At 49.7% G+C, this 23,869-nt stretch overlaps 1 protein-coding gene across 1 annotated transcript; it reads right to left on the bottom strand.

Annotated features, from left to right (window-relative positions):
• Positions 1-152: 152 nt before the first annotated feature.
• Positions 153-20,781, bottom strand: Rhcg (Rh family C glycoprotein). Its single transcript, XM_051206613.1, has 11 exons — positions 20,485-20,781; positions 11,148-11,334; positions 9,659-9,809; positions 7,344-7,491; positions 6,382-6,548; positions 5,542-5,679; positions 5,234-5,370; positions 4,841-4,965; positions 4,550-4,623; positions 1,362-1,568; positions 153-402 (listed from the first exon to the last, which is right to left on the bottom strand). The coding sequence occupies exons 1-10, from the start codon at positions 20,669-20,671 to the stop codon at positions 1,386-1,388; spliced, it is 1,497 nt and encodes a 498-aa protein (XP_051062570.1). The 5' UTR covers positions 20,672-20,781; the 3' UTR covers positions 153-402; positions 1,362-1,385.
• Positions 20,782-23,869: the final 3,088 nt, after the last annotated feature.

Below are 23,869 nucleotides of genomic sequence, written 5' to 3' on the forward strand. Positions count from 1 at the left end.
AGAGCATTCACACCCATTCTACAAAGAACATCAACATTTATTTACTACACAGGATAGAGTGGTCTGAGGTCCCTGGGAGCATGGCAGGTGTGGTTGGGGAAAAGGCAGGGCTGGAAGAGTCCATGAAGCAGTGCCCCCAGGGAAGGCCACCCCAGCCACTGTCCATGCCACTTTCCACAGGATATTGAGCATCGCGACCCCAGGCAGGGGCAGACCTTCTGCAGCTGACCCTGGCTTGGAGCTCACTTTGTGGGAATCTCCTCCTTCTCAGGCAAGCCCCCTGGGATGAAGGGGGTGTGGAAGGTGCTGGGGCCAGTCAGCAGGACTTTTGGCTGCCCTGCTCCAGAGTCCCCAGCTAGGTGGGTCCAGCTCTTTCCAGAGCCTGGGGACAGTCTGTGAAGCCTGCAGGGAGAGAGGGACAACAGCGGGTGGTTTGTGTCCCAGCCAGGCCTGCTGCAGCCTCCTGGCACCAAAGTGGGTATGGGCTTTGGTCCTCCCTAAAACCTTCTCTCCTAGACCCTGGACCTTTTATTTTTACCCTAGACCCAGCTACTTCCAAGCTCTGGTCTCCAAGGAAGGCAAATGTTTATAAGAACAATGACAATGACCTTGAGAGACCCCAGTTCCTTCATTTGTTAGCTTGTGGCTTGAATTCTATACCTTAATTTCTTCAGCCATTAAAAAGAGAGGGCTGGGGATGTAGCTCAGTTGATGGAGGGCTTCCCTACCATGCTCAAAGCCCTGAGTTTGAAGCCCAGCATTGTATAAACTGGGTGTGGTGGCACAGTTCAATGTCATCCTCGGCTACAAAGTGAGTTCAAAATCAGCCTGGGATATCTGAGATCCCGTCTTTAAAAGGGGTTAGGGATGGTTGGTCATGGTGGCATACATCTGTAATCCCAGCATTTGGCTGAGGCAGGAGGACGCTCAGTTCCAGGCTAGCCTGGAATATGAACAAGAGGAAAGCAATTATCCTGCTTCACAGAAATTTCTCAGGGGTGGGTTGGTATTACAGAATCCTGTCAATGCGCCGCACTCTACAGAGGGGAAGGAAGAAGGAAGGTCTAGCCTGATCTAACCCGGTAAAGCCAGATCATAGACGAGGAAACCAAAGCTTGATCTCTAGGATGAAGAGACTCTCCAAGTCACACCGCAGCAAGCAGTCACAAAACCAGGTGTGTCTCTGGGTCTCTTTCTATACGTTCCTCCAGGCTAGCCAGTCTATCCTATCCCAGGGGCAGGAGAGCTCACACCTTCACATCTTTATGCTTGCTCTTTGTTCCCTCATTATGGCATCTGGCTTTGAGAGCTGGGCCTTTACTGAGAGGACCAGACCACCATCCCCCAAAGATAAGGCTTACCTGCTTTTCACCTGCCTTGGGAGCTTAGTGTACCAAGGATGCTGAAGGTACTGGAGTTGCTAAGGATACTGGAGGTGTTGGAGGTACTGGAGGAACCAAGGATGCTGAAGGTGTTGGAAGGACCAGGGGTATTGGGGGTACCAGAGGAGCAGGATGTTTGTGGGTGAGGTCCTCAGGAATGTAGACGTTGCTCACCTCTTCATGAATCTGTGGAGAGAGGAAGCTAATTCCAGGGTCTAGGCACAGGCAGGAGCTGATATGCCTAAAGGTGCTGGGGTGAGCCAAAGGCTGTAAATATTGTGTGGCGAGTGCCATCTTGTGGTCATGTTAAAGGTCGCACGTTACAAACATTCCTTTATAGCTCGCAAAGGGCTCGGTCAGGACTGGCACTGTCCGGGGTGCTGAGCACAGCAAGAACCAAATAGGGTCCTTGCCCCACAAGAACAATAGCCAGGCAGAGTGGCCTAAGAGTTTATACTGCATTCTAGACTCTTAGAAGTATATGAGGGGCTCAGGGAGGTTGCACCCATTTTTGAAAGATGAGCAATACGGCATGTCAGAACTAGAGCAGTATCCAAAAGTAGAACAAGAGAATACAAAGGCTGGAAATGGATCTGGGAAGTGAAGTATGGGTGGAGCAGCTCAGCCCTGCCTTCTCACGGCTGTCTCACCCCCCACCTCCAGGGAGCCTTCCTTCTCACTACCTCAGCAGACAACCTAGGGGTGCAGGGATGGCTTTCCTTTACAGCAGGTTAGAGTTTTCCTCCTGATCTAGTCCTGCTGAATGTATATAGCCAGGGGAAGATGTGAACATAGCATTAATTACAGAAGTCATAACAATTCAAGATGGGATGGAGTGGCATCTCAGTAGTTAAGAGTGCCTGCTGTGTAATCATGAGGACTGGAGTTCAGATCCAAGCGCCATGTGACATGCCAGGCATCTGGCACATGCCAGTTACCCCAATTCCAAGAGGAGTGGAGACAGGAGTACCACTAGTGCTTGCTGGCTTCCAGCCCCGCTGTGAAAATGTGAGCTCCAGGTTCAGAGAGAGACCCTGTTTCAAAGGACTAGGCAGAGAGAGACAGAGAAAACCAGCAGGATTTTCTGAACTCATAGATACATATGCCTGTGTAAGCACACATGGGTATACACTCAGACACCTACACACAGAAAAACAGATGATGACAGACAAATAAAAATTACAGATGCTACATAAATAGATAGACAGAGGCAAATCCTATGCGTAGTCTCTTATTAGCATTATGCCCAGGTGTTTCTAATTGTAGTGTTAAATTATATTTGTGTAATGAAATTACACAATAAATTACATTTATGTGATGAAAACAATTATGCTTAACAAAATAAAGTTTATTAAGAATGTAATAGTGCCGGGCAGTCTGTATTCCAGATAGGAAAAGAGAAAGAGCAGGGCAGACAATCAGATCTCAACAGCGTATGAAAAGCCCACACAGATAAAAGAATGAGAAGAAACACACCAAAAAGTGTCAGTGGTACTTCAAAGAAGGTTGTTTGTGTTTTTGCAGTGTGTGTGTGTGTGTGTGGTGAGATTGAACCCAGAGCTTTGTGATTTGTGTTCCAACACTGAACTACACATTCAGTCCCTTGCAAGCACATTTCTTGACACATTTCTCTATTTCCAGAGTTTCTGTAATGAGCTTCTAGTAATTTTATAATTTAAAATAAAATTTAAAATTCAGGCTGGTGAGGTGACTCAGTGGGTAAAGGCTGATGACCTGAGTTCGAGTGCACTCTCTCTCTCTCTCTCTCTCTCTCTCACTCATAAGGAAGGGATCGTGTAAACACCTGTAACAGTGGATTGTGGATTGTGGAGAACAGAAACCCTGATGCTACTGGAGGCCCAGATTGTTTTCAAGAAAAAGAGTTCTGGGGTGGTAGGATTGCTCAGTGGGTAAAGTCATTTGCTGCCAAGCCTGATGACCTGAGTTCAATTCCTGGGACCTACATTGTGGGAGAGAATTGACTCCTACAACTTGTCCTGTGACCCAAAACAGATGTGTGCCCACACACATCCATACACACACTTGTATGCACACATGAGAGAGCAAGAGAGAGTGAACGAGTGATACAGACACACACAGGCAGAGACAGAGAGACCGAAACAGTGAGAGACGGCTCTCCCGTACTCTGGTATTTTATTCCTGGAACACTGACAGGCTAAAAGTTGTGGCGGAGTTCCACTCCTGAGCCAGAGTCCCCTGGGAGCTTGTCCACCCACATTCCCAGTTCTTCTGAATGAGGGTGGCATCAAGTGGCAGTCTCACAAGGTGACTGTTACTGAAGCTGGACACCACACTGAATCTTTCACCAAGATAGCATCCCTGGGAAGCTTTACAAAATATTCTCATGTCCAAGCCCTGCACCACCAGAGCAGTGGGACCCAAGCTGCCTCATGGAAGCTCTGAGCAGCCCTAGAGGCTTCCTAGGTGACTCTCAGATGCCAGGAAGGTTAAAGAGCCACCAGCCTTACAAGGAGGTTCTCAGATGGGGCTTCATCCAGTGGTTGTTAATACTTCTGGGGAGGGTTGCTTGCTTAAAAAAAGAAAGAAAGAAAGAAAAAGAAAAAAAGAAGAAGGAGAAGAAGAAAATAAAGGTAGGGTAGCATATAGCATATCAGGCTGGCCTCAAACTCACCATGTATCTAAGGATGGCTTTGAACTTCTGATCTTCGTGCCTCTATCTCCAGAGTGCTGGAATAATGTGGTGCTGAGAATCCAGCTCAGGACCTCATGCATAGGTGAGCATTTTACCATTTGAGGCATAGCTCCAGTCTTTGCTATTCTGTTTGTTGAGGCAGAGCCTCACTCTGTAGCCCAGGCTGGCCTCAAACTTGTGGCTATCCTCTTACCTCAGCCTCCTCCCTAGGCTAGGATTACAAGGTGACTCCACTGCTGTTAGGATCGGGGACAGATTTTAGAAGTTTACTACTAGAATACAGCTGGCTGACACACCAGATTCAGGTCCCAGGGCAGGCTGCTCCCATGACTGCTCTCCCAGAGTGTGCAGAAAGAAAGGTATACACAGCCACCTTGGGGTCCCCAGGGAAAAGAAAGATGGGTAGGGGAAACTTATAGGTAACACAATGCCCTATGCAGATTTCACAGCATGTGAAGGCAAGGTGAGGGAGGGCACAGTCTCCAGAAATTACCTCCCAGTAGATGGTGTCCTCAAAGCAGTTTTCATCAGCAGCTTGTCCCCAGAATGGCAATTTCAAAATGAGCCCTAAGTAGATTGGGGGACACAGTAGTCAGAAAACATTCTTTGCTTACCCCAACTTTTTCCCTGATGGAACCCCACATTCCCAGTTCCACAGCTGACAATACAGATATCAGATATTCTGGGAAGACCAAGTCCACCCCTAAGATATGCTCTTGGGTCCCCCACTTAGTGAGTCCCCTACCAGGGCCCCATGTTTTCTAGTTCAGGCATTCTTACTCACCCACAATGATGCCGCCCACCAGGGCCATGGCCAAGGTCAGGAGGAGGCCAAATATCTGGGAACTGCCCTGCATTTTCTTGGTCCAGTCTGCCTTATAGCCTCCAAAGCCAAGTGAATGGACTAGCCTGGGGAAGAGATAAGAAGCAAGTGGGCCCCATGGAGAGGCCAGGGAACTGGGTATTGCTTTCCCATGGACGAGCTCTTGAAACCCTAGGCCTCCACTTTCCCAGCAGACTGTACCTCTCTTGAACCCTTGAGATAGGTCTGAGGGTGGGGAGGGAGGCCAGTGAACAGTCTAGAGTGGACGAAGGGAGGGAGACACTCTTGGCCCCACAAACGAAGGAACAGAGAGTGAAGGAGGAGAACCCGCTTCCACACCTCCTCCATATTTACCCTGGCTCTCCGTACACATCAGGGGAGGAGTAGGCTGCTGCCACAGCACCCACAATGCCACCTATGATGCCAGGGATACCGTGCAGGTTGTGAATGCCACATGTGTCCTGGATGCGCAGGTGGGACTCCAGGAATGGCTAGGGGAGGAGAGAAGGCGGCAGTGCTCAGGCTGTGGCTGTGGTGGGGGCGTGGGGAGGCCTTCAGACACACAGCCCCAGGGGTCCCTAAGCCTCACCCCCTCTGTCTCTCCCTACCTTCCGGAACATAAACACCCTCAGCAGCCCCAGCCCCAGCCTTAGGGTGCTCACCGATAGGTATGTGAATCCTAGGGTGGAGAAAATACCACAGAAGAAGCCCACGATGAGGGCACCATAAGGTGTGAGCATCATCTCCGCAGCTGTGCCCACGCCCACCCCTCCGGCAAGCGTGGCGTTCTGGATGTGCACCTGGGCAAGGTAGGTAAAGTGTGCAAGCTCTCAGTGCTGTTCCTAGAGCATGGCCTGTGCTCACACATTGCGCAAAGTTGGGAACTGGGAACAAGCCAGGGGTATGCAGAGGGCGCTGGACTTGGCCCCCAGCTGAGTACACCTGCTTTGTGTGCTCTGCAAGCAAGTCACCTTCCCCACCCACCCCCCAGCAGGCCTGGACATCTTCTGTGTCCATGACGCAATTGTCACTGGGCATACCTGTGGACCCCAAAACCCATCTGCACATCTCCTTTTTCTCCATGTCTACCTTGGGCCAGTGGGCATAGCTGAGTGCACACTGAGTCTATGCCAGGCATTTGTGGGCCCCATGCATGCCCAGCTGTTACCAATGTCAGACATGCCAGATCCTAAATATGTATGCTGGGACAACTTTAAAAAGCCCAAGAGGCCAGTGGTGTTAGAATAAAGACCTGCCAGAGGGGACCCCCCCACACACAACACACACACATCGGCAAGTCTGCTAGGCAGGCCTGGTGTGACACTCAACCAGCACTGACTAATAGCATTTCAGGCTGTAGGGAGGACAAGAACATTTGGCAGGGATGGCCCACTGTGAGCATCCAGGTTTGGGTTTGCCAATCTAGAAGCTGCCTGTCATGATGAGATGCAGGCAGGGCATGGCAGTCAGAAGGGTACCTCCCCAAGAAGCCCCCTGCTCACCATGTCCAGTTTGCCCTTCTTGTGTATGATGCTAGACACTGCCACTGTAGTTAGCACACTAGCCGCCAAGGAGAGGTAGGTATTGAGGGCTGCTCGGTGTTGGGTGTCTCCATGAAAGGAACTGGCTGAATTGAAGCTGGGCCAGTATATCCACAGGAAGAGGGTGCCTGGGTCAGAACATATGCAGGCCGGGGCCGGGGAGGGGGTGTTATGCCAGGCTCACAGAGCCCAAGCAGAGGCATCGCCTCTCAGCTCCAGCGATGTCCAGCTGCCTCTGACCCATGAACATCGCTCTCACTAGTGGTCCTTCTGGAAGGCCCTCCTGGCCCAGCTCGCCTCGGCCCCACTTGGCCTCCCATACCACTTCAGAAAGCCTTCTCTGTCTCCCCAACCCTAGGACTGGTTACATGCCCCTACCCTTACAGCATCATGTAGGAGAGTCTCTCCCTTCTGTAGACACATTAGCTGCTGGCACTATCATCTCAGTCTACTGGGAGACGGAAGGAAGGGCTGGGTCTGATAGACATTGTATGTCATGGGGACCAAGTGGCCAGTTCCTGTTTCTACTCTGTCTGCCTTGGGGTAGTCTAGGGAACACACAGGATGAGTGACCAACTTCTTCAACTACTTGAGGGAGAGAATTGGACACTCGGGACTCTAGAAGTATCTACAGGCTACATCATTCTGCCCTTTTTCCTGAAGAAGCAGCAGTCACCCACTGATTATGTGGAGATCAGGGGTGATCGTGACCATCATCACCCATCACATTCATATTGTCCTCATCCTTTTTAACTGGTCCTCACCCAGCATTGTTGTTCTTACCCATCCATAGCAGTTCTGATCCATCATGGTGGCCCTCAACAGTTTGGCAAGTGCTCCCCCCACCACAGTGACCCTCACCAACATAGAAGATCTCACCCACCATGGCTGCCCTCACCAACATGACAGCTGTTAGTTCTCACCAATCATGGCAGAAAGGTCCGAATGGTACACTGAACTCTGTCTCTGCTTGCTCTGCTCCAGGTTTTTTCGGTAGAGGATCCAGGTCACTGTGAGCCCAAAGTAGGCGCCAAATGTGTGGATGGTCATAGAGCCCCCTGCATCCTTTGCCTGGAGTGCAAGGGGCCTGTCAGGGCCTGGTACCCTTTATCCCTCCTTCCTCATAATACTCCCCACCCCACACATATGCACACATGTTTGGCTGTCTCTGACGCCAGCTATGGAACACAGAGCCTAGTTCCCTGTCCTATTGTCCTGTGTGTGTGTGTGTGTGTGTGTGTGTGTGTTTGGTTGATTTTTGTTGGTTTTGTCAATTTGACACAAACTCGAGTCACCTGGAAAAAGAGACCTTCAATTGAGAAAATGCCTCCATCCAATTAGTATATAAGCAAGTCTTATATATAAGGTATATAAGGGCATTTTCTTGATTTGGGAGGGCCAACCTTGGGTAGGTGGTTCTGACTTGTATAAGAAAGCAAGTGAGCAAGTCACGAGAAGCAAGCCAGAAAGCAGCACCCTTCCATGGCCTCTGCTTCAGTTCCTGCCTCCAGCTTCCTACCAGGACTTCCTTAGGTAATGCACTATCACATGGAAATGTAAGCAAAATAAACCTTTCCCTCCCCAAGTTGCTTTTTGTCATGGAGTTTCATCACAGCAATAAAAACCCTAAGACAGTTCCCAAAGCAACTAGTTGAGCAGAGGAAGGTAGGGATGTTGACTGTCCAGTCAACAAAATGCCAGGGTCCTTTCCTCTTGTCCTCTCCTCTGATTGGTTAGCTCTCCTGGTGGGCTTTGACTGCTTATGGTGGGAAGCCTCTGGGCTATTAGGCTGGTTGTAGCACCCTCTGATGGGCTGCCTAGCCCTGCCTGGAGGCCAGTCCTTAACACAGGAAGGACATGCTTGGTCAGTGCCTCTATGTTTGGATCCCTCTCTGAATTGTAAGTTCCCGGGTCCTATCTCAGTGCAGTCTCCTCCCCTGTGCCTACAGCCTTCGGCATAGCTCAACAGAGCTTCAGACTCTGAAATCTGACTATGTGTGATACACTGACCAGGTGTGAGGGCAGAGAGCATCCAGACAACCTTCCCTTATCAAACAGCGCCCCCCCACCAAGTGCCTTGAAGAAACAGATAAAAACAATATAAGAGCCACACAGGACAATTTGAGAGCTAGGGCCAGAGAAGGAGAACATGAAGGAAGGCAGTGCCTCACTGTAGCAACATTCAAATTGAAACATGCATGGATCATGAAAAGAATAAGGATGACTGCTCCAGGACCAGATGACAGCAAGGGTAAAGTTCTGGACAGAGTCATGCTCCATGTAGTTGGGGGCATAAAGGAGGTCACAGTCAAAGCAGTCCATGGAGGCAGAGCCAAGCCTAAGCTTTGAGGGAAGGGGAGGCACAGTCAGAACTTGCAGAGCCTTAGGTCAAGTTCAATTTCATACTAAGTGAAATGAAAGCTGTTGGTTTTTAGTCAGGGGAGTGGTTTTCTATGTATGGCAAAAAGCCTACTCTGTCTTCTGACGGAGACCAGCCTGGCTTAGAGCAGAACAGAGTCAAGCTTGAACATGAGTCAAAAGAGAGAGAGAGAGAGAGAGAGAGAGAGAGAGAGAGAGAGAGAGAGAGAGCGCGAGAGAGTGAGTGATTGATTGGAGCTTAGAGTGGTCAAAATTCCTCCCCCAGCATAGGGGGTGTTCCTGGCTGGGTTCAAATCTAGAAGAGGAAGCCCAGAAGTGCATAAGGTAGTCAAACGATATCCTCCTCCACATTGAGGTACCGGGGAAGTTCCCAAGAGTCAGAGGTCTAAGGCGCTGTTAGCCAGTTCATGGAATCAGTCAAGCCCAAAATGCAGCATCCTTGCCACAACCCATGGGAATGGCATTTCTAGGGTTATGGCATTCACAACTTCTCTGGCATCCCTCCTACACACACTAGCTTTTCTTGGGAGAAAAAGCTAGAGATGTATGTATGCCCAAGTATGTGCAGGATGTTCCACTCCTTCCATCCAATGGAAGAGAAAGGAAATTAAAGACAAAACCACAACAAAAACCAAATCCAGTGATGGCCTATTCTGCCCAAACACTGGGCAGAGGGCAGATATGTTAGGTAGACAATGATTTTGCTAGGGGAGGCATCATGATTGCTGATTTGTAGATGAAGAAACTGTGATGCAGGAAGCTGAATGGCTTGCCAGGTTACACATATCCACAGACCTCTCTGTCTTTATCCCTCTTTGTCTCCTCCAGGGTCTCCCTTCCCCCTCTGAGCTTTGCTCACCTCTATCAGATTCAGGAGGATGAACTCATTCACTGCGAAGAGGGTCACTTGGAAGAAGGTCATGATAAGCAGTTGGACTGGGCTGGTCTTGCCTAGAACTGCCCCAAAGGCCACACAGGTAGATGCCACACAGAAGTCAGCTTCTATGATGCTGTAGAAAGACAGACCAATGAGGAACTGCAGCTACAACCCAGAAGTCACACCCCAAGCCTTTGATCCTTGGTGGACTGAGGCTGCTGGTTAAGTCTTTTTGAGCCTTGGTTTCACTATCTGTGATAAGGGTTCATCATACTTAGGGCCATGCATGCATAGTATGTCTGGCGAAAAATCTACTCTGGCTACAGAGTCAGAGATAAGAGAGACAGTGACTGAGGACTAAAGAAGAATGTCACAGTACCCCAGGTGTAGGGGGTTTTCCAGGCTGGGTTCAAATGTAGGCAGGGAGGCTTGGAATTGCATAAAGTAATCAGATAATATCCTCCTCCACACTGAGGCACCAGGGAGGTTCCCGAGTAGCAGTGGGAGCCATACCTTCCCTTGACAGCATCATGCTGTGGGCAGCTTATGCTCAGGGAACCAAGTGGTCTAGCCATTCTTGTTGAACAAGCCCTGTATTTAGGGTACAACCCTTCCCCCTGTCTTCTGCTGCCTGTCCAGGTCCTCCTCTTATTGTCTCTGTTTGCCAAAAGCCTTCCTCAGTCCCTCCAATGTGGCCTCTGCTCCAGACAGAGCGCTCACTCTAGACTTACCAGGCTCTACCACTACCATAGCCTTCTGGGGTTTGGCTACTGGGTCCTTCTTCTCACTTTACCCACAAGGAAAGGTCAGTCTCCACAGAAAAGGGGCTGTATTATCTCAGAGCACCAGCAATTTCAGCGGGATTGGGCCCTTCTTCCTTCTTCAAGAGAACACTACCCTCTATCATAGGGGAGGGAGACCCTCCCACGTACCCAAATAACATTACAACCTCTATCTGGAGAGGAGCTATGAGAAAACTGTGTGTGTGTATGTGTGTGTGTGGACAACTGCAGGTGTCCACCACCGATCCAAGGTGTCCTGAAGGAAGAGCTACCTCATCCCAAACCCTCAGAGCCCACCCTCACAATCACTCACCCTCTTCCTGTTCATCCTCCCACCCCTCACCCCCCCACACCCCGACTCCGGGCCCCATTGCCTCTCCCTCATTGCCTCTCACTGCGTGGAACCACCGTCCTGCTAGGCCTTGCCTACTGAGCCTTTTCAAGTTTTCCTCGCCAGTCCACCCATAGGGTCCTCCCTAACACCACAGTACCCACCCCAATCCAGACTCTGCCCCCCTTCCTGAGCCACGCCCACTCCACTCTCCTCCTCAGGACCCACCCACCCCCATCCAAAACCAGCTGGTGGGCACCTGAGCCCCCTCCCCACCCAGGGTGTGCCCCACCACTGCCCAACCTCCCTCCCCGTCCGACCGGCCCAGTCCATCCCGCCTGAACTCTCCCAGGCTCACTTCTCCACGCTCAGCATAATGTGGCCTTCCTCAAAGAAGCGAAACCAGCCTTGCATGAGCAGCGCCCACTGGATGCCGAAAGCTGCCAGCAGGAAGTTGAACCCTACCGCGCTGAACCCATAGCGCTGCAGGAAGGTCATGAGGAAGCCGAAGCCCACGAAGACCATGGCATGCACGTCCTGGAAGCCTGCCGGGAGAGCACAGTTGAAGGTCTCTGCTGCATAGGGAAGACCCACCATGGCTTTGAGTCTGACAGGCCAGCACAGCCTAGAATAGCTCCTGTGGTTTCAGCCACTGTGAGACTCCCTGTTCCCTTCATCTCCTCTCCCTTCTTCCTTGCAATCAGACTAGAGCCAGGTGACAGAAACAAAAGGCCTCTTGATTGGTAAAAATAGCCACTGCCTTCATCTTAGGCTCTCTGGAGGAAGCCAGAGGACTAGAGGTGGGTTTCCAGATCAGACCACTGGGTTATAGGGTCAAGAAGATGACTGAGAGTACCCTCGGGAGATGACAGTTTTCTTGTTCCCCCCTCCATCCAGATGGCACTGCTGATCCCCAGGGATGGGCAGCTGAGCGTTTGATTCCTTTATCTCTCCCCGCCCCCATTGCTGTTGTGGAACTCACTCATATGCATTCTCAAGGACCGTCTTCCACAGGCCCTGGGCATTTGAAGTTGAGGCCAAGCTATGAGTTATACTCAGGGACCAGAGTGAGTGTAGAGCACAGATCATCTTGGCAGGCCAAGCAAGGCTGCACAGGGCTACTCGTGTCCACGCCCCAACATCAACTCCACAAATGCACTTCCTCCAGCCATGCAGTGGGAGAAGTTATCCCACCCCCATACCAAAAGCACTTCCTCCAACCGTGCAAAAGTTAAATACAGATGTGTAGGTAAAGTTCTTGGCACGGTGTGTACCTATAATAGGTGACCCAACTGGGCAGCTGTCTTTATTAACTATTTCTCAAGCATTGCTTCTATTTCCAAGTCTGACCAGACTTCTAACTCACAGTGATCCCAGGAATTCATCTTCCCACTTTGTGCTTCAGGTTTCTAATAAAGCTAAGGATGAGCTAGAATGATTTGGGAAGGGCTAGAATGATCTAAACTGTTCTCCCAGCACTAATCTGCTTGCTTGTAGAGCCCAAAGAAACAAGAGACGGCAAAGAGCTTCAGCAGGTGAAAACTTGAAGGTAGTGGTGCACACCTTTAAGCCCAGTACTCAAGAGGTAGAGGCAGGTGGATCTCTGTGGGTTTGAGGCCAGCTTGGTCAAGTTCTAGGACAGCCAGAGCTACACACAGAGAAACCCTGTCCTGGGGGTGGGGTGGGGCAGGGAGCCCGGACAAGTGAAAACATAATAGAAATAAGACACAAAGGAACCGTGGATGCCATGAGACACAAAGAGCCAGACAGAAGGGCTCCCATTGGCCTCATCTGGGGCAATTTAAGCACCAAAATAATGGTTTCTCATAATAAGTTACAGTCATTTACATACAGGAATTCATGAGTCCATGCCAATAATAAATAGGTAAAAATGGACAGGGTAGCAGAGAGGATTCTTGCCTGCAATAGAATGCTGAGGACTCTGCTCAAAATTTAGGTAGAGAATTAGGGATGGAAAAAATCATCGCTTTCATAGCAACAGCTCAATAAATGATGCTAAATGCAGAGGGAAATTCCAAGAAGAGCAGGGCGTTTACACTGTCTTAAAGATTCTGCCAACAAATGACTCATTGGCCTCACGGGAGGAATAGACAATAGTGATTGCACAGAGGGAAAATTAGGTTACATATTAACTGGGGGAATAAAAATTAACATGTCCAATGGTGGCAGAAGGGACATTGTGTGCCTCCAGATGGGACATCCTATAAAGGATGTATCCCCTGGTGCCCCCCATAGGGTGCTCTCCCTGAGACAGCGGGGACAAATTTAATAATGAAAAAACAATTGGACACAGAGCGAGGAGTCTATTGTTAAAAGGGGTTGAGGCTGAGGCAGGGCATAATGGCACACGCCTGTTAGCCCAATGCTGGAGAGGCCAGCTTGTGCTTCTTAGTAAGACCTTGTCTCAAAAACAAAACAAAACAAAACAAAACAAAGCAATAGTGGGTTAAGCTGTACTCTTGAAGATTATCCAAGTCATAGAAAACAAAGAAAATGTTTTTCTAATGTTCCAGATTAAAAGACATGCCAGCTATACTTAATAAATACATTTGCACTGCATTTGGCAGAGAGAGTATGGGGAAGGCTAAAAAAGGTTGTCAGGTCAGCTGAAGGAATTAGGTATTGATGGTGGATTAAGGTGCCTCACCCATGTGGATGTATGAAGTTGAATTCTGGAAGCAAATACTCCTGTTCTTAGGAAATATGCTAAGGTGTGCCAGGGAGGAAGTCTATGAGGAATGTAACCAACCGTCCAAGTGATTCGTGTGTGAGTGTGTGTGTGTGTGTGTGTGTGTGTGTGTGAGCATGAGAGTGCATGTGTGAGCATAATTGTGTGTGAATGTATGCCATGTGAGAGTGTGGGTGTGAATGTATGCTGTGTGTATGTGTGATTGTGAGCATGAGTGTGTGTGTGAATATATGCTGTGTGTGTAAGTATGTGTATGTGTGAGTGTGAATGTATGTGTGTGGGTATGAATGTATGCCAAGTGAGTGTGCATGTGTGTGTGAATGTAGTGTGTGTGTGTGTGTGTGTGTGTGTGTGTGTGTGTGTGGCTGGAGAGAAAAAGAGCAATGCCTGTGTCTGAAGTTAAAATGTATGCAGCAAACTATGTCTCTCTGTGTTCTCTCTATTTTAGCAGCTTCTGTAAATTTAAATTTATTTCCAAAGAAAAAGTTGGAAAAGAGAAGAAAAGGCAGTTCCAGGGGCCCACCAGGCCACCTGTCTTCCTTACACTGTCCCCATTTCTACCCTCCCTTCTGTCTACCAGCTGTGTTGACCTCTGGTTCCCGGGCCTACTTCAGGGAACACCAAAGGGAACACCTCCCTTTGCTGGAGGGCCATTGTGTGTTCCTACACGTCTCAGAATAATGCGCCCTCACTGAAGAGCCTTCTGACCACATACTTTCTTTTCTTTCTTCTTCTTCTTCTTCTTTTTTTTTTTTTTTTTAACAAGATCTCAATATGTGGCTGTTCTGGCTGTCCTGGAACTCACTCTGTAGACCAAGCTGGCCTCCATCTCACAGAGATTCACCTGCTTCTGCCTCCTGAGTGCTGGGATTAAAGGTGTATGCCATTGCACACAGCTGTGACCACCTACTTTAAGTCAGGCTGTCCGTTCATGGGACCCTCACTTCCTTCCCAGCCCCACGAGAAAGTGAAGTTGTATGTTTAGTTGTTTGTCTAATCAACTAGACCATAAAGCTCCAGGAAGATGGGCTGTGCCTGTGCTGGCCACCAGGGTGTTCTCAACACCTAGGAGAGCGCCAAAGGGAACTCTCCATGATATTCTCAAGAGTGCAACATACTGCTACTCTTCCAGAGGACCAGGATTCAATTCCCAGAACCCAAATAATGGCTCATAATCATCTGTGACTCCAGTTCCAAGGGATCTAACACCCCTTGGCTGCTGCAGGCATTATGCATGCAAGTGGTGAGACATATATGAATCTTACACACACACACACACACACACACACAGATACTGTGTTTGTATTTTAACAAGACTACAGCCTCACCACCTTTGTTTTGTAGCCAGCTGGGCACAAGGATCAAAAGGGGTGTTTTTACAGTATGGCAGACCTGTGGCCCCTCTCCTTCTAATTCATAATGCTGATGAGCCCTGGAGCCCCTGTGGTCTGCAAGGTAGTGATGAACAATGTCTTTGTCACAGCTCCCTTGACCTTGACTTCTCCTGTCTGCCCCCGTCTGTCTCCCACCCCACCCTGCCCCATGCTTCCTTGAGGTCCAAGCCCAGGCACACAGGTCTCTTGACCAGCAGGCCTCCCTGCTCATCGAAGGATAGAAGCACAAATGGATACAGGGAAACTGACATTCTGCACCCCACACACCTCAGGATGGTGCTCTAAGCCCCCTTCATGGCTTCAGCATTATTCAGCTCTGCTGAGGTTGCCAGAGCAAATACATCCTGGCTGGGATTTCTAAATGCATGGACAGATTTCCTGTATTATCATGCCCCATGCCTTATTAAGTTACCAGCTGCTGTGGAGAGCATGGAGTGAATGCTATGTGAAGCACCATAAAAGATCCTGGGGTTGTTCTGGGAAGAGCTGATGAGTGACAGACTAGAAGAGCTCTGCAGAGGACAGAGAGGCTGCATGTTTGGATGATGGTCCCCCAGGCAGGGAGCAGAGCTCAGTGGCAGGGCTGTTGACAAGCTTGCAGCAACGGGAGGGATGGGGCAGTTGTTGAAGGTTAGACGCTAGGTGTCATCCTAGCTGTGATGAGCCTAAGACAACCAGCCATGGAAGAGGCAGGACCTGAAGCCTGAAAGAACCAGCTGTCACCTACTAGCATGCAGGCCCTCACACCGCGGGATGTGGGAACGGAGAGGGAGATAGATCAAGCCCGCACACTGGTATGCCTTAGGGCTAGAGGACAGGAAGGGAATGTTGGGGGAAGCCCCCAGGAGAAAATGTCCTGCCAGGAAACAGGGTCTTTAAAGAAGGGGGGGTGTCCCGGTCCCAGTGGCACAGAGGAACCATGCTGGCAAAGAAGAGCAGAAGGGCACCAGGGACACCACCTGCACACCCTGAGGCTACCCTGGGTCTCCCTGGGTCCCAAGAGCAGGCACGAGGAATCCTGGGTTTTCTGTCCTTCCACCCCACCCGTATCCTCTCATCCTGTCCCTGGGGCACCCTGTCTTCCCTGTCCCTCCCTGTCCCTCCCTGGAGATGTAGCTTTCCCTCGGGCACATCCCTTCCTCTTTGTCTTCTAATTGGCCCTGAGTTACTTCTGAAACCTTCCATTCACCACATTCTGTTGCCTCAGGTTCGGTGCTAACTTTAGAGATCCGAGCAGTAACCATGTGAAAATCTGGTCTGTGCGCCACCGTCAAGGCATGTCCTCTCTGGTGCTTCAGACAGCTATCCCAAGAGGTTCTGTGGGGCCTTTTAATGAGGGAACTCCATCAAAGGTCTGGCACAGGCCATTGATCAGCCATATTAGCTGGTGTTTCTCCTCTTCTCCATGCAGGCAGCTTGCTGCTGGCCAGTGCAAGTCAGCCCCCACTCTTCTCCCTGTTTCTCTCAAATCCAAGGTCTAATTTGGCAGAACAGCACACTAGTGGCCAACCATGTTAACTTCCACCAGAGGGCGCCACTACATAGCTGTTTCCACTCTCCCTCTGCAGGCCACCTAGTCTCCTCTGAAACTCTTCAGATTTCTCCAGTCAAGGTATTCAACCAAAGCTTCTCATAGCTTCCCACCCCAGCGAATGGCTGAAGGCCCTATCCCACCCTTACTGTATCATCCCACTAAGGATGGTGCCTGGAGGTACTGAACCTCTCCATCCATTTCCTAGCGGCCAACCCAGCCTCACTTGTTTTGTGGGACCACGATGATGATGACAATGACGATGATGACAATGACGGTGGTGATTGTGCATGAGTGCCAAGGTCAGAGGACAACTTTTGGAAGAAGGTTCTCCCTTTTCATCATGGGTTACAGAGATCAAACTTGAGTTCTCAGGCCTGGCAAGTGCCTTTCCCTACCTACCCCTCTACCCCTCGCTTGTTTTTGGCTTTGCTTTGTTTTGTTCTTTAGACATCTGTTGGCAATTGGCCAGTTCTCCTGGGACACCAGCACTACACAGTTCCTGATGGGGGCAGCAAGGCCACAGACAACTCCAGAAAGCAGTAGAAGGGCTTGGCTTCATCCCTACGTCACTGTCCAGCTCAGCATCAGTCTTCCTGAAGAGAATAAATGTCCTGCCCGACAACAGACAAGCCACACACGGCCACGGAGAAGAGTACAAAGGAATGCAAAGTCTATGACAGTTCTAACTAGTTCCAGGGGCATATTTCTTAGCCACATAGCTAGCCAGATGCTGGGCCTCTGTTTACACATCACAGAGTGTTCACTCCCTTCTGGGGCACTCATGACGGTGTTTACTAGGAAACTATACCCCCAAAAGCCTAGACTCCTCTTAGACACTGAACTTTACAGCACCACCCTACAGTCTGAGGCTCAAGGTTAGGTCACCAAGGGAGGGATCTGACCCAGGCTATAATGCCACCTATTCTGGTTAAATGGGTTCTGATGGGATGAAACGGAGTCTGTGGTACAGTTCCTAGAGGACCAGACAAGCCTGGATGCTCTGGCCTCAGGAGACAGGCCCTTAGCGGTGGGAAACCTGGGCATCCTCTACTTCAGGCCCTTTCCTTCATGTTTTGGCCTCCTTTGGTGTCTCCAGAAAGCTTCTGGGGTCAGGACCTGGTGGCCCTCCTTGGCCCATGGTCACTGAGGCTGCTACACCAGCTAGGAGGCGGCTTTGCATTCAGCAGCTGATGTAGCACTTCAGATCCCAGAGAGCATCAGGGCACATTCCCAGCTAGTTCTGTATCTGTTGTCTGGCAGGGGCTGGGGATGCTGATGCTGATTTCAGTCTTGGTGCTGACCTGCTCCAGAAACCAGAGATGCCCAGCAGGCTCCAGTGACCCCTTGAATAGGAATAAGGCCCCCACAGCACACCCTGAATGGGTGCTGGTGGTTGCAAGCCAAGAACTAGTAGGACCACAGGGGCCTGCCTGACCCACACCTTGGGAATTACCCAGTGGTGCAGAAACCAGGGCCTGGAAACCCACCTGGCTCGAAAGCCTCATGCTCCTTAGCACCTAACCATTGTCACCATGATCTGGGAAGTTCAAAGAGTGGTGCTGGGGAGAGGTGAAGGACGAGACCTGGGGTGGGAGAGCTACCAGGAGGATGGGCTCAGAGCTACACCACAGTAGCCACCTGGGCCCCTGGGTTCTTACTGGGTAACCTGTGTCTGCTCTATGGGTTTAGTTTTCTCATCTGTGAAATGGGGGGGGGGGGCGGTTAGCAATATCTCCCCTTGAGGGATGATAGCGGTGGTCAAGGAGAGATCCCATGCTTGGCGGGGGCTGTTTCTGCCACCACGGTACTTCCTGTGCTTGCCAAGGAACACTGAGTTACCTCCCAGTTCCTGTTTCTGGGCAAGCACTCCCCCATATCTCTTGGAGTTAGAGACAAGGGCAACTAGGGGGCATCCTTGGTGTTTAGGGCTCCCTCCTCCCTCAGCATTCTCCCCTTCTCTCTCTGGGAGTCCTTCCCTTAGGCCATTCTGAGCCTCTCTCCCCTCTTCCCAGGCTTCCCTTTCTGCCCTGCTCCCTCCTCAGCACCAGTACTTCCCATTGTCAGAGATGGACTGCCTGCTCAGATGCTCAGAGCACCACTGGCCTTCGGTGGTATGGGATGCAGCGCTCTGTTCCCAATAAACCTAGGAGTCCTTGAGGACCAGAGGGTACACAACTTGTTTGTCCAGAGTGACCATAAATCCTGATTTACCGGAACAGCCAGGGTTCATGTCTTGCTCCCAACACACTGCTGCCAGCACCCCTGGATGACCCTCTAGATAAATGCTGACAAGTGATGGAAAAGGAGACAGGTGGCTGGGTGATGAGGGACAGTACAGGAGTTGGGGAGTCTGAGGACTGTATCCCTTCTTGGGGGTATGAGGTTCTGTGGCTTCCCTTGTGGGGTCTTGATGGCCTGTACTGTCAGGACAAGATAAAAAACTACAAATGCCCAAGAAAGGGAAGCCCTGGCCTTACACTTCTATGAGGCTGTGATGTGAGCAAGGCAGCTGGAGATGAAATGGAGTAAGCCAAGGATGAATACTAAGCTCACCTGCTTCCCCATTTGCCTGCCAAATCCCCACACAGACGAGGAAGGTTTGGGACACGAAGACTGGATTTGCACTGTGGATTCTGAAGCTATGGCTTCAGCTACATATAACAGAAGCTACAGCTGTCAAGATCTCTTTTGCATCACACAGCTCTGAAGGGGGCCCTGGGTTTCCAGACATAGAGAGTACCCTGCTGCTGAGTATGCAGCAGCATACTCAGAGGACCGCATAGGCAGCTGTTGGAGAAAAGCTTCAGGGTCCCTTGGAAAACCAATGGCCCATGACCACATGAGCTCCAACTGTTAGAAGAATTGTCATTGGCTGTCGGTAGACAGAGTGGAAACTGAGAAAGCATAAGGGCATTAGCAGAGTCCTAGGCTGGCAGTCCAAGGTTAGGCTGCTTGGGATGACCTTGGGCTAGTTCTCTATGCTCTCTGAGATGCCTGAAGTCCTCAGGTGCCTGTGTTTAGTGCTCTTGTGGTGTGAGGCACTCCCAGTACTCCACCCGGCCTCACATCCCTCCTGTGTGGTGGCTCCCACCATCACCCCTAGGCAGCAGAGAAGGAAGGTAGGGCTCTTTATGACTGACATCTGCCTGACTGCACCCACCCCCAAAGCAGTAGAGCCATTATTAAAAAAAAAAAAAAAAGATATTCCAGGGAATATCTTCTTTGTCATCATCATCCTATTTTTGTGTGTGTGTGTGTGTGTGTATGAGTGCTTTGCCTGCATGTGTGTGTCTGGTGCCCACAGAAGGCAGAAGTCATCAGATTCCCTGGAACTGGAGTTACACATGGTTATGAGCCACCACATAAGTGCTAGGAATCAAAGCCCAGTCCTCCGGAAGAGTATTCAATGTTGCCATCTCCCCAGCTCCTAAAGCTGTGTTCTTAACTATAGCATTACAGAAAATCCCAGGGCACAGGAGGGGTGTCCAGTGGCTTTATTTCCAAACCCAGAGGGTGGGTGTTATGACCTCCTGGCCCAACACTACCTGTGGTCCCACATACCTGTCTCCATAACAAAAGTGGAGAGCCATCATGCCACCCTTGTGATCGCTGACCTACCCCCTATTTGAAGAATATGGGAGCCAGATAACCTGCTGGTTGGATGATAGGATCCTGGCTTTTGAGACCAAGTAGGACTGGGACATAGGAGGCGTCTGATGGCTGGGGGAGATGAAAGTTAAAAAACAAATAAAAAACCAAACCAACTAACTAAACAACAATAACAAAGACCTCTCACATCTCCCAGGTGAGTGCTCCTACCAGACTTTCACAGAAAGTGTGAGCACGTCTGCTAATTTCTCCAGTGACTGGCTGAGGTAGGAGAGTACCCTGGTGCAGAGCCTACTCTGGGACCAGCTGGGGACTGTGGGGCAGTGTCGGCCCCCCATGTCCATCCTGTTTCAGAGCCGGAGGCAGATCTAATACGGAGAGCAGTCAGGTGGCCCGATGGGAACCACCCGGAGACTCTTCAGGTGAGCCTGCCCGCCATAGGACTTACTCGGGTAGCGGTAGTAAAACTCGTTCTCAATGTCGCTAGAGATGTTCTTGACCTTCTTCTCCAACCACCAGCGAGCATCCGCCTGGATGTCGTAGCGCACAAACACGCCGAAGAGAACCACCATCACCACCTGCAGGACCAGGCAGATGACCGGCAGCCGCCACCGGAGGTTGGTGTCCCTGGCCATGTTCTGCACAGCTGGCTGTTCCGCACGCAGGGCTCCCAGGCTGGGGCGACACTTATAGGACCCGGGCACTGGGCGGGGCAGACGCGGAACAGCTGAACCTGGTGCCGCCCACGCGCCCAGGGCGCTACCCAACCGGCAAGAGGCCCGCGGGGCCGCCCCGAGCCCAGCGCCCCTGGAAGCTCCGGGTGTTGGGAGCAAGGGCAGAAACAAGAGAGTAGAACTTCTGCAGGTCTTGTCGATGCCTGGCCTTTTCTCCCTTGTTTGGGTGAATAGAGCGGTAAGATGATCTTCACCGTTCATCCAGATCAGAACGAAGAATTCCTAGACTGGAATTGCTACCCACATCACCACTCTGCCCCCCCCCCCACCTTTTCCGTTTTTAAGACAGGGTTTCTCTGTGTAGCTCTGGCTGTCCTGTAACTCGCTCTGTAAACCAAGCTGCCTTTGGAACTCAAAGACCGGGGATTAAAAGATCACAGCCGAGCCACTCCTGTCCTTTTTGAGATATTCTCCCTCTGTAATCAAATCTGGTTTCAAACACTTAGCAATGCTCCTGCCTCAGCCTCCCAAATGGTGAGATTACCGGCTTGAACCACCACTGCCACTGACCATTCTTTTCTTTTCCAGTTCACAAAAATTTAAAGAGAATGCATGAATGAAATGCAAAGGAAATATGAGAAACTTTCACAAACCACAGAAGTTTTGAGGCAGGTACAGAAAAGCAGAAGGAAGATAGACACCACCAATTTTCTGCCATCCAGAAGCAAGGCTGGAATTTTGGTGTATCTATGTTCAGTCTTTCAAGCTTGTTAGAGAGGACACTGGCTCAAGAAAGACCATTTCACTTTGTAATATTTATATATAGTTTGTGTTTCTCAATAGCTCATAAACATCTCTCTTGCTCTTTATAATATCTTTGATATATATATATATATATAAAATGTATGTTTGTGTGTTCATATATATATATATATATATATATATATATATATATATATATATATGAGACGGGCTTCTTTGTGTAGCCCTGGCTAACTTGGAATTCACTATGTTGGCCTTGAAATTATAGTGGACCTTTTGGCTCTGCCTCCTAAGTGCTAAAATACAGGCATTCTGCTGCCAAACCTGTTTTGTTTTGTTTTGTTTTGTTTCAGTTTTGTTTTGTTTCATTGGTTTTTGTTTTTGTCTTTGTTTTTTGGTTTGGTTGGGTGGTTGATTTTGGTTTTTCAAGACAGAGTTTCTCTGTGTAGCCCTGGCTGTCCTACTAGAACTCACTCTGTAGACTAGGCTGACCTCAAATTCACAGAGATCCACCTGCCTCTGTCTCCTAAGCCCTGGGATTAAAGTCCAGCTTTGGTACTGTTTGTGGTTGTTTATCTTGTTTTGTTTGGTTTGGGTTTTTTGTTTTGTTTTGAGACAGCTCTTTACTCAGTAGGCAAGGCTGGCTTCCTGCCTCGGACTTCCAAGTACTGAATTAAGGATCTGAGCCACTGTACTCACTTTACAACATCTTTTTACTTTATTTATTTTTAATTAAACAATCCTTAGGGCTGCAGAGATGGCCCAGTGGCTAAGAACATGCACAGAATTTACAAAGGACAGAAGTTCTGTTCCCAGTGTGCACACTGATGTCTCACAGCTGCCTGTAACTCCTGATCCAGGAGGACCGATACCTCCAAATCTGCAGGCACCTGCATTCATGCACACACACACACACACACACACACACACACACACACACACACACACACCTCCTCCTATATATAATAAAAAGTAATAAAAATAAATCTTAAAAATGAATACCTTTTTATTACATCTTATTTACTTTTATGCCTTTGTTGTGATGTGTTCTTGTGCAGGCCAGAGAACAACTTGTGAAAGTTGGTTCTTTCCATCATGTAGGTCTGGGGTATCTAACTTAAGTCTTCAGGCTTGACATCAGGTGTCTTTACCAGCTGAGCCATCTGCCAGGCCCAACATCCTTTTTAAAGGCAGGGTAATACCATGCTTGATCAAGCCAATTCCTACTGTTGGATTCTGAGGCTGGAATCATAGACACTAGTGACATGAGCATACAGGTACATAGGTCTTTGCATTCCGAGAAGCAAGATGATTGTCACACCTCACTTGATTTCCCCTAGGGAGTCCCCACCACACAAAGCATACACTTCTCATGCTGGCTAGTCCTTCCACATACTTCCATCTCAGCACTGGATTTACAGCCATATTGTGTTGGGAACTCCAGGAGCTCCATTATGCCAGCATGGGGTGCCAAGGTCCTCAGCTAAGAATTGTTTTGTTTGGAAACAGCAAGACACCCCAGAAACCTTGTCAGCCAAAGGAAGCATTTAGTAAGGATTCTGCTGTGGGCAAACTCCCTGTGTACCTTTAAATTTGTAACAGTTCACAAGGTGGATACTGTAGACACATGCTTGAAGTGAAAACTGAGTTCTCAGGCAAGCTATAGGCCTAACTGGAGATTCAAACCCCTGGCCATCTTATTTCAAAGGCTGAGGCCCTACCATGCTGTTTGTCCTCCTCCATGGCCAGAGGAAGGGAGAGGCTTGGTGTCAGGCCAGCACATTCTCACCGGGGATGACATCTAAGCACATGGCAATGGACAGCAATGAAGTGAAGAGAAGGCTATAGCGTGTGGCTAGATCCTCAGGCCTTTAGATTCCAAAAAACAGCCACTGACGAGAAGAGACAGTGGGAAGCAGTCTCTGAGAACAGATCTAGCAGGGATCTGTGAGAAGTCTGTTCGCCAGGATGACCATCTTAAAGTTAAGCAAGATGCCACACTCATGCTGAGAACTGTAGGTCACAGGCTGACACACACCTCTAACAGAGTCCCCTAGCATCCCTGTGGGACTGGAAGCTAGATTCTACTTTAGGCTCTGCTTATTGAACCCAGGATGCTGACAGAAGAGCCCTAGAGAATGGGCTCAGACCTGGAATCACAGGCCAGCCTCGTTCCTCACAGGTAGCATAAGAGAGCCCTTTGACACTGACCTTCACAGAGGGACTCCATCTGACAGGCTAAGGGAGTCCATCAATGAGTGCATTAGCGCACCAGAAACGCAGGGCTGAAGGAAGACACTATCATCAAATAGTATTTTTCTTTGGTCACATTTCTGGGCTGTTCTACTCATAGATCACTATGAAATAACATCAAAAATATCATGTCACCTTGTGGAT

Source organism: Phodopus roborovskii, unplaced genomic scaffold (genome assembly GCF_943737965.1).
Source record: "Phodopus roborovskii unplaced genomic scaffold, PHOROB, whole genome shotgun sequence".
Taxonomy (NCBI): Eukaryota; Metazoa; Chordata; class Mammalia; order Rodentia; family Cricetidae; genus Phodopus; species Phodopus roborovskii.